The sequence below is a fragment of the Carex rostrata genome, chromosome 19, assembly GCF_964058835.1.
Source record: "Carex rostrata chromosome 19, lpCarRost1.2, whole genome shotgun sequence".
NCBI lineage: Eukaryota > Viridiplantae > Streptophyta > Magnoliopsida > Poales > Cyperaceae > Carex > Carex rostrata.
Window position 1 is genome coordinate 8,753,499 of NC_135936.1, and position 10,833 is coordinate 8,764,331.

The 10,833-nt window shown below is 35.3% G+C and overlaps 2 protein-coding genes across 2 annotated transcripts; one reads left to right on the forward strand and one right to left on the reverse strand.

Annotated features, from left to right (window-relative positions):
- Window positions 1–998: 998 nt before the first annotated feature.
- On the reverse strand, window positions 999–3,239 carry LOC144571512 (NAC domain-containing protein 87-like). Its single transcript, XM_078320836.1, has 3 exons — window positions 2,905–3,239; window positions 2,185–2,450; window positions 999–1,873 (listed from the first exon to the last, which is right to left on the reverse strand). The coding sequence occupies exons 1-3, from the start codon at window positions 3,056–3,058 to the stop codon at window positions 1,328–1,330; spliced, it is 966 nt and encodes a 321-aa protein (XP_078176962.1). The 5' UTR covers window positions 3,059–3,239; the 3' UTR covers window positions 999–1,327.
- A 3,978-nt stretch (window positions 3,240–7,217) lies between these two features.
- On the forward strand, window positions 7,218–8,967 carry LOC144571420 (uncharacterized). The gene is made up of 3 exons (XM_078320704.1): window positions 7,218–7,796; window positions 8,118–8,271; window positions 8,939–8,967. The coding sequence occupies exons 1-3, from the start codon at window positions 7,218–7,220 to the stop codon at window positions 8,965–8,967; spliced, it is 762 nt and encodes a 253-aa protein (XP_078176830.1).
- Window positions 8,968–10,833: the final 1,866 nt, after the last annotated feature.

Below are 10,833 nucleotides of genomic sequence, written 5' to 3' on the forward strand. Positions count from 1 at the left end.
ATATTTTAAATAGATTAAGATAGTTAATTATGTCATGATGTCTAGGTTATTTTAAAATTTAAAAAGAAAAAAGATAGATTATGTCATGATGCTGAATATATTTTGAATAGAAAAAGATCAATAGTTTATGATATTAGTATTACTATGGATATTTTGAGTCGCAATTTGGACTTTGTATTAGTTCAATATGAATATTATAATTTTTTAATCAATTTGATATTTGTTCTATGAGACTTAGATAATGTTGATATTTAGTAAAAATATATGATATAATTTTTATAAAAATAAAAAAAATGCTATGTGACATAGCTTTCGCTATAACGACGTTATTCGCTATAGCTTTTTTTGTAGGCTTCTCGCTATGACACGATAAACGCTATTTAGAACCTTGGCTGCCATGTATAGTATTATAAAAGGCACCCTTACTAATTCTCTCCATTTCAAAATCCAGTTCGTATGTTTTTTTATTTAATTTGATTTTTTCATAGATTTAAATTATAAACTAACTTAAATTATTCATTAATTTTTATATTTGAATTTTCTTAATTAGTATTGTATTTTATAATTTAAATAATTCAATTATCCGACAATTAATTATTCGTTTCACATCTGTATTCATAGATTATCTACTCTGTATCTGAATCCGTTTAAGGCGGATTTGGTTTTGAATTTTGACATCCGTATACTATCTGTAACTGTATTCATATCCGCTAATTGAAAGACGGATACAAATTTAGTATCAGCATTATCCGCTCCGTTTTCACCCCTAAATGTATGTCATGGGTCTGATACTCTAACCTAATAATTTTGGTAAAAATAACAATTAGACAAATTTAGTTTGTGTATAGTTTTCGAAAGTTCTTAGAGAATGCTTGCATGTATCCAAGTGTTGGTCCTTTGGTGTCAAGAATTTGTTTCCGCAGACATACAAAACAATATCTGTTCTTTGGTTAACGAAGAACATGCATGTGACCATGAACGCATTTTTAACACACAACTTGAACATATTTTATATATGTCTTAACTAGTATACACTTGCCATAAACGAATGAGATGACAAGACCTGACAACTGGCACCAAATTAAAGACCAAATATCCTATATATATCTAAACAACAAGTTACAACCATAATAAATAGTCACAACAATTATCCAACATCGTCATAACCGTACGTGGTCCAATGGGATTTTCCCGTTCCACCTATATATGTGTATGCATGTGTAAATATTGTATCTAAATAAATTGTACATATGAAATGAAAAATTAGCCTAAAACACTTTGAGTATATACTAGACTTAATTCTTGGTATATATGAATACCCCTTTAACTAATAGCCTCTCCACATTCCTTCCTGATCAAGCTGTGCTTGTTGCTGCGGTGGCTGTTGCTGTTGCTGCTGTTGTTGTTCGCTGCTCTCAATTCCCCTAGAGGAGGAGCTAGCAAAGCTCGTCATACCGTCTCCTTGACCGACAAACGACCCCAAATTTGTGACATTAGCTCCATTGCTTTGTGGGTAGCCATTAAACGGCACATGCAATGCTTTTAGGATTGCAGAATTAGCTGAAAAAGCAGCCGGACTGAGAAGGCCGGCAGTTGCTGCGGGCCAGGGGATAGAAGGCTGGCTTGTAGCCTCTCTTGCTAACATCCAATTCATATATGTGGCCATGTCTATCTTAGCCAGGTTGAAGTGCTCGCCATTTTGTAGCCCATTAGTGGAGCTTGAGGGGTTGACGAGGTTGTTTAGGATCGAAACATCGATCTCTCCAAGCTCACTAAGTGATGTTGCGTTGCATTGTGAGTCGAGCGGCGAGTCTGGTTGTGGCCTCTTGCAATTTGAGCTCTTTTTGAAGACCCTGCATACCACCCATTCATCCTTCGAAACATGTAAACAAATAAATTTTAATCAATAATCGATCCATATAATTAGTCACACTTGAACTATATATCATATAAAGAAAAAAATGAAAAGGAAAAAGTTAGATCGAGGTCATTTTATTTAGTACTTTTTTGGTCCTTTGGCCTTTGCATGCACATATATAATATTCATCACTTACCTCTGAGAGAGTGCCTTTTATATACAAATAAAGGTCAATAAATATAATTAAATTGAATGACTTAATTATTTAAGCAAAGAATATTAATTATATACAAACTTGCTTTGACAATATATACAAATTAACATACTTTGTTGGGCTTGTAGGGGAACTTGGTTTGGTGCCTATACTCATGCATGACCCAATTGGTCTTTTCGCCTTTTGGAGCCCTCCCCTTGTAAAAAACTAGGGTTTTCTTCATGCCAACTAGCATTCCACAATGGAATATCTCCTTGTCCTTGCCCGTTGTTTTCCAATAACCGGCATCAGTTGCCCGATTTGTCCTCAACCCGGTTGGGTATTTACGATCCTTCATGCTGAAGAAGTACCATTCTTTCTCCCCCATACTTGCTTTCGCTGTAACATTTAAATTCTAGTTATAGAAAAGAGCTAATTACTTGGGTGTAAAGAGTAACATTTGAAGAGCATTAGAGGAGCTACATGATTACAAGAATCTGTGGATTAAAAAAAAAAACTATTATATTGTCAAGAGTAAGCCGACAAAAATTATCATTCCCGATCGAGGATATCGCTATTACCAACATAATGCCATTGCTCCAAATTTATTCTAGTATGTCTGTCGACCTTTTATACCAGTAGGGACAAGCACCTTAGATATCGATGAGCGCCATTTAATGATTAGCAAACTGTCGGATGACACTAAACAAAATAATAATCCTAAAGTAACCTAATATATCCCTAAATCCTAAAACACATTATGCACATATATATTAATGATTTGATTCCTGAACTGAATGAAAACACAAATCAGAATACGGAAATATATTGAGATCCCATATGCATGGCTTACCGGGAAGGTCCCATGGCTCACACTTATTGAGATCCACATCAGTGATGGCACGTGATACAAATCCAAACTCCGAAACTTTGCGTGTAAGGTAGTATGTGATTAGCTCCTCGTCGGTCGGGTGGAACCGAAAGCCGGGTGGGAGGCTCTCGTCCATGAAATTAAGCAAGATTAATTAACTTCAACCAAGCATAGGCACAATAGAGTCTAATTAAGTGTGTCCATGAAATTAAGCAACGCTACTTGTTGGCACTTGGTGAAAGAAGAAGGGATAGAAAAGGAAGGATATATATTGGTATATATGAGCAAATGAACTTTAGGAGTGGTAGTGTTGGTAGGGAATAGTGCATCTCCAGAGCTTCTTTTAAAATCTAACACTGTGTACGTCTAGAAAAGGTCAGGGGGGTTTGTATATTTTGGTTGAGAAAAGGCATGCTTCACCCTAATTATTTCATCAATGCCACTCAAATTCTGTCATATTTATTTGGTGTCTAGTTGTTCAATGATATTTAGTGTTTTATATATTTATTTGGTGTCTAGTTGTTCAAAGATATTTAGTGTTTTGTATAATTAAGTATCTATAAGACTTACTTCACATTTTTCTCATCAATAAAAAAAGAAAGTATAAAACTTGAGCCTAATTATTATACTATCAAGCTAGTATAACACATAATTAAAACATATATATCATTTTAAACTTGATTTATGCCTGGAAACTTGAGCGAAAATATGTCAATATATCTTATCTCCATTAATATTTATCCCATTGAATCATGATAACTTCTTAATTTCTTTAAAATTTAAAATTATATATGATATGATTCACACGTGATTAATTAAATATAAGTCATGATTAGCAGATCACTTTTTTTATATAATTTAATTTAATTTAATTTAATTTAATGCAGCAGTAAAGTCTTGTCTTATTTGAGTGGCAAACTTGTTAATATCTAGATTATATTGGAGATATTTGTACAGAATCTACAGACGGCAATCAGATCAGATCGATCATATCTCACTACGCACATTCTTACCAACTCCAACCGTTCTAAACCACCAAGACAAACCCCAAAAAACTGTGCGTATTCTCCCACAAAAACTGACCAATCAAAGTTCCCACACGTGTCCTTGCACGTGTGCATAATCAATTTTAGCTACAGCGAAGGAATTATATGGGCAAATAATTATAATTCAGTAATTATATATATATTATATATACCTGCGTCGTCATTGTAGTTTATTTATGTACACTGGCTTGCTTTGTTTACCTTTCTAAAATTAGAATCTATATATCGCTTTCTGTTAGCCATACTTTCGCACTCCTTAATTTCCAAGAAGTTCCTCTGCATGCTTACATATGTGTATGCTGATTTTTTTTATAACAGTAATTGTTTATTATTCAAGATTGGTAACTTGGTATTATCCGTTTGTACATATATAGTGCCTATTGAGGGAGACGAGAGGCCACCAAGCCCTCCATATATGTAAGATATCACTATATATATATATATATATATATATATATAGAGTTAGGCTGGGGTGCTATGGATAGCATAGTGGCCTCTATGCTACGGCTCAATATTCGAGTTTTCAAAATCCAAACGGTCGATCCGAACCGTTCATCTTATTCTCCATATTAATATCTGCTTGGAGACCAAATTTTACATTTTTCTGAATTTTTTTACTATTTATTAAGTATTTTACAAAATTGTTGATCCAACGGTGGCTGCACAAAACAGTAAAACCGTTGGATTAGCGATTTTCAAAGTGGCTTAATAAATAGTAAAAAAATTCAGAAAATTATAAAATTTGGTCTCCAAGCAGATATTAATATGAAGAATAAGATGAACGGTTCGGATCGACCGTTTGGATTTTGAAAACTCGAATATTGAGCCATAGCATAGAGGCCACTATGCTATCCATAGCACCCCAGCCTAACTCTATATATATATATATATAACTCCTCTATATGAGTAAAACTAGGGTGCTCTTAAGCTCACCAAAGTTTTGGTGAGCTTAACTCTAAAACTCATCAAATCGATTTCAAATGACGAATTTGAACCGTTGAAACCCGCCTACCTTACGTGTGATGCATCTACATGTGAAATTTATAAACATTCGAATTAATTTAGTATAAAGTCAAACGGTCAAAAAACGTTCAAAAAATGAATGCACTAAAATTAATTTATTAACCTTCTAATTTTGACTGCTTGACTTTATACTAAATTAATTCGAATATTTAAAAATTTACATGTAGATGCATCACACGTAAGGTAGGCGGGTTTCAACGGTTTGGATTTGTCATTTGAAATCGATTTGATGAGTTTTAGAGTTAAACTTACCAAAACTTTGATGAGCTTAATTTTATCATTTAATTTAATTTAATTTTGTGAGGTAATTCCATACCCCCCCACATCACTGTTTCTCACTTTATATTAGCTTATCATATGGATTTCTGGTTTTGTCTTGTTGTGTACAATAAAAAAAACATGCTACAACTTCACATATGCATTAATTAATTAACGCATGTACTGTAAATCTTAACAATGAAGCAACTCATTTGACAGTGATATATATATATATATATATGCATGGATTGTAATTAATTCGATATTATCTCTATCAAACGTACTTGAATAACTGAATTATTTCATTTCTTATATAAATTATTAATGCTTTTTCAATGTTTTAGTTTGTCCCTATGTATATAATGTCATCGATTGCTGTACAAGATGGCAGCGAGATGTATAAATTAATTCTAATGTAATGAATTGATTCGAAGAAATCACAAGCTTTTGTAAGTGCAGCTAGCCTTGTAATAAAATTTAACAGATCCAAATTAGCATCGGACAATGGATGACTAGAAATAGAATATAGGCTATAGCTAGATGCCTAGAGCGTCTTGTCTTGTCGGTAACACCACACGTCCACACAACACCACAGCAGGCCATTATAATATAGTAAAACCCAAATCAGAGTGCCATCATGAATGAATGCAAAATTGCAAATGGTATTATGGTACTTAAAAAAAGGTAGTTGGGTAACCCAAATAAAAACAAAAATTAATAAAGCTGTACTGTCTATTGTAGATTGTAGTAATAATATCCTACCAAACAAAAAGACCCAAAAGTTTGGTTGGATTCCTCATTTCTCATTCGTGGGTTTGAAATTCTGCCATCACAGTACCTTCCATTTCGCGCCTTTTGCTATCTGCACATTCTGCACATTCTGCACACTGCACACTGCACGTGCACAACGACGTATACGTATTATATTTATATTTATATTTATATTTATATTTATGCCCCATGTTGACCCTTTTTTTTTTAGGAAAAATTATGAAAATGCCACTCCAAAATTTGGAAATTGTGAGAATGCCACTCCAAAATCGAAAATTGTAAAAATGCCATTACAAACTTGATTATTTGTAAAATTGCCATTTATACCGTATTAATTTTGTTAAAAAAATAATAATGATAATTTCGGACTAAAATACCCCTGTCATACAACCTTATGAATCGTTCTCTCTGAAGGGGACGAAACCTTGCCCTAGCTTCTCTCTGAGCCCACTTCTGCCTCCATACATCTTCGTTCTTCTCAACAGGAAAAATGGCTCCGTTGTTCTCTCTGAGGTGTAGTGGTAAAATTTGCTCCGTTCTTCTCTCTGAGCCCTAGCCCACTTCTGCCTCAACCGTGCTTCTCCGCCTCACTCATAAGTTTCAACAGGAACCACTTCCGCCTCACTCAATATAAGTTTCAACCGTGCTTCTTCGCCTCCATACATGCTCCGTTCTTCTCTCTCTGAAGGCACGAACCATACTGTACGAGATCAGTGCAACCTTCTACAGAGATCTGAGGTTAGGTTAGTAAACTTTCTTATAATTCTGAGCCTAATTAGTTATGCTAAAATAAAAGGATACTCCTTCCAATACTTAATTTTGAGTGAATTTTATTCCATTGCGAGTTGTTGATTTTCCCGAATAGACTTGATCAATCGTTACAATTGTTGCCATTTTGAGGTTTGACTGTGCTTGCCTTTCCCTGTTGAGTATGGCTGTGCCATTTCCTTGTTGATTTGTGCCGATTGGTTCTGTTCAAGGCATACTGGTGCTAACTTACTGGATGTATTTTGGGGCATTAAAGTTCTGTTCAATATGGTTCAATTACGCATTTCTCTTATGAATATGGAGATTTTAAGTAGCATGTGGGGTTTACATACTTCTGAAATTTATGTGCATATATATATATACTGGATAACTCTAAGTAAGTGTTTCTTTTTGAAATGTTCGTCATCAGGTCTTTTAATGGACTGCAACATGGACTGTACTGATGCTTGTGATACGAAAAATCCCACTTTTCCATGCACTCCATGCCAGCCGACACCACCTGTTGCACCTGTTCATCAGAGCCAAGTGGAGAGCTCTCAGGGGTGTAACACTTCATCCCAACCAGCACCATCTGTTACACTTAGTAGTCAGGTAGGGGCATCTCACACCAGTCAGATTGCAGGGCAACCTGATCAATTCGACGATCCTGATCCTGATGAATATGTGGGTGTTAATGATGAAGATAATTATTGCGACGGTGTTCAGGCTGTACATGAGGAGCACATTGGTCCAGATTCTATTTTGGAGGATGAGGAGGCAACTATAGATGATGACGTTGACAGTGAACGGGTCTTTGCATTTGACCCTGAAAACCCTAAAATAGCGGTTGGTGAATTATTCCCCAATGTAGATGCATTTAAGAAGTCGTTGAGGCATTTTGCAATTAAAAATGAGTTTGAAGTTTTTACGGTGAAGTCGGACAAGACTAGGTTCATAGGAAAATGCAAAGATCCTAGTTATCCTTGGAGAATTCATGCTTCTAGACTCCAAGATAACAAAACCTTCAAGGTATGCAACAATTACAGTACTGTATTACTTGCAATCTAGTTTGGTGAATAAGAATTTATGCAAACTATTATTGATAAATTACAGTACTGATAATTAGCAGTTCAGTACCAATTTATGCTAAGGTAACTCTCATGTTGGAACTAGCGTATACTAATAGTTAGGTACCAATTTGATTCATGCAAACTTTTTTTTTTTAAATTGTTTCTCTTCTTTGTGTTTGTCATGTGCAGCAGGTCATTTAGCATATTATTTTTGCTATAAGACTCATTTGCAATTTATACATCTCCTATTCGCTGACAAGTTTGAAGTTTGTAATTACAGGTGAAGGTATTACCACATGATCATTCTTGCCCAGCCACTACCATGGTTGACGGCAAAATGGCTTCTAGTTCTTGGGTATCAGATAAAGTAGGAGATTGGTTAAGAAAGAATCCATCGGTTGGAGCCAATGAAGTAAAGAATGTTGCACTTAGAGGCACCTCTAATTGCTCAAAATCTGAAATTAAATTGCAATTGAAAGTAAATAGAAGAGTTTAGAGAAATTTGACACGCGGGGTGATAACGGAGTTCGGCAAAACAAAGGCCTACGTCTCCGGGGCTTCGCAACCTTGTGAGGTGCGCCTTTCTATTACCCAATACGAAAGGATTACAACTTGTGAACCGTTGAGCCCTTACACACCAAGCGGGAAGTCAAACGGCCAACTTAAAGAGATGAGAACAAGGTCTCGATTGTCTAGGAACACAAGAGAAACACTCAAAAGATCACTCTAACCTAATCTATAACAAGATTAGTGAAGTAGGTTTGAGGTTGCTTGAGGGATTTTGAAGTTTTAAGCTCTCACAACAATGGAGTAGGCTAAGCTCTCAGAAAATCACTTTTGAATTAATTAGGGTCGGCTAGAGTAAGTGAGAAGAAAACCTCACTCACCTATTTATAGTGGCAGCTCAAAAATGAGCTGTTTGACATAAAACGTTACCAACGTTTTATTAAACGTTACAACGTTTTATTCAAATACGATTTAGGGTTTTAATTCTCTGACAGCTTAGAAAAACGTTACATAACGTTTTATAACCGTTACAACGTTTCAAAACCGTTATAACGATTTATTAACGTTACAACGTTTATTGTTTGTATTGAACAGCTGCACTCCAGTTGTTCTGTAGCTTTTAAACGTTACAACGTTTATCAACCGTTATAACGTTTGTAAAACGTTACAACGGTTGTATAACGTTATAACGTTATAACTTGATTCTTTTGAAGCTTCTGATTATTATAAAACGTTACCAACATTTTAAAAACGTTCATAACGTTTTATCTCAATTTAATCAACCTCACACATACTTTACCAAGCATTTGATTTTACAATATGTATTCTTGATAAGGGTCTTCATGATTTCTTCAGTCCAAGCTTATTATTCAACAGTTCTTACTCTTCTTGGACCTACATATTCTCAAAATAGAAGAAATCGTAAAATTCAATAATTGTATGTTTTTGCAAATTAGTCAAATAGACGTAAAAGATTATTGTACGAACAACAATCTCCCCCTTTTGGCGATTTGCAAAAACATACAATGTGAGTAAGTGCATAAATCGAAAATTTTCAGAAATTAGTTTATCCAATTTTGATTTTGCATTCAATCCATTTGTACCAATTTCTCCCCCTTTTGGAAATCGACGAAAGGGTGAAAAATTAGCACTAATTTAAAGTGCTCCCCCTCAAATTATGCACTCCCCCTCAATTTAGTAATATAGCAATAATAATTTACAACCAAGAATAAAATTGAGGGCATAACTTTAACATGCAGGATAATTCAATTTCAATTCACCATATCAACTTATATATATCAATATGCATAAACCATGCATATAAACCATTTCAATTCATGCCTTCCAAGTAATTTAGTAAGATTTGTCAAGGCTCCAATATATCCAATTGGACATATTCAAACAATTTTGCAATTTTGCAATATAGTCCCTAACAAGTTATCAATTCATACATCACAACAAAACACGTACATCTCATACATATCCACACCAAATTCCAAATAACACCATTCAAGTAATTCAACTAAATTAACCAAATTTAAACCAACATTTCATCAATTCAACAATTCAAATTAACCATGCAGTCAACACACAATTCATGCAATCCATATTAAGCATGCAAACAACAACAATTCATGCAATCAAAACAAACAATTCATGTAATCAAACACACAATTAATCTATCAAGTTTTTATTTTGAAATTTGCGGTCTACTCGTCGTTCATGGGGTCATTTGGTGCATCGGGCGCTTCTTCTTCTCCATCACCTCCAAGCTCCTCCTCCAAATCATCTAGGTCCTCTTCCTCAACTAGATTCTCACGTGCTCGTGCCGGGCTTCCCGAGGGACCATATTGCCTGATAAAGCGATTCGAGAGACTGGATTGTGCTTCATCAAGCGTGTTGAGAGCTCGAGCATGTGCTCTCAGTTGTCTCCTTATCTTCAACTATCCCTTGTCCAGGTTATCGAACCTCTTTAGCATTGCTTGATGATTTTGTTGAATCTCAAGGCGTTGAGCATTCATTTGTTGGCACAACCACAACAGTTGTGCTTCTTGGCCCTGTGGAGGAACAAAATCACCCGCTTGTGGCATGTATTGTGGTTGTTGAGGTTGAGGTTGAGCCGGGGCCACTACTTCTTCCGGATCCCAATATTGATTGGGTAAGGCTTCCGGATGGTTTATCCATTGATTGATGGCTCTTGCATCGGGTTCATAACGCCTCAGACCGGATGGTGAATGACCATGGACCCACCCGATTTTTGTCAAGTGATCAACCAAACTGGTCGGGAATGCCACTTCTGCATCTTCCGGTAATCGGATATGGTTGAGGCGGATGATTTTATGAATGAGATGGGCATACGGCAGAGAATGGTTGTTGGTTGAAAATGCACCATTAATGTGATGAAGAAAGAAGTAGGGTATGTTGATCCTTTTTTCATCCAATTGAATGAGGTGATGAAGAAAGTACATGGGTCCCCATTCAAGATTGGT

Excerpts from the sequence above, each read along its gene's own strand:
- LOC144571420 (XM_078320704.1), top strand. The coding sequence starts at position 7,218 with ATGGACTGTACTGATGCTTGTGATACGAAAAATCCCACTTTTCCATGC. Across the intron at positions 7,797-8,117 it reads AAGATAACAAAACCTTCAAG|GTGAAGGTATTACCACATGA; the intron begins GTATGCAACAAT and ends TTGTAATTACAG. Across the intron at positions 8,272-8,938 it reads AAAGAATGTTGCACTTAGAG|CTGCACTCCAGTTGTTCTGT; the intron begins GCACCTCTAATT and ends TGTATTGAACAG.
- LOC144571512 (XM_078320836.1), bottom strand. The coding sequence starts at position 3,058 with ATGGACGAGAGCCTCCCACCCGGCTTTCGGTTCCACCCGACCGACGAG. Across the intron at positions 2,451-2,904 it reads TGAGCCATGGGACCTTCCCG|CGAAAGCAAGTATGGGGGAG; the intron begins GTAAGCCATGCA and ends TAAATGTTACAG. Across the intron at positions 1,874-2,184 it reads TCCCCTACAAGCCCAACAAA|GATGAATGGGTGGTATGCAG; the intron begins GTATGTTAATTT and ends CATGTTTCGAAG.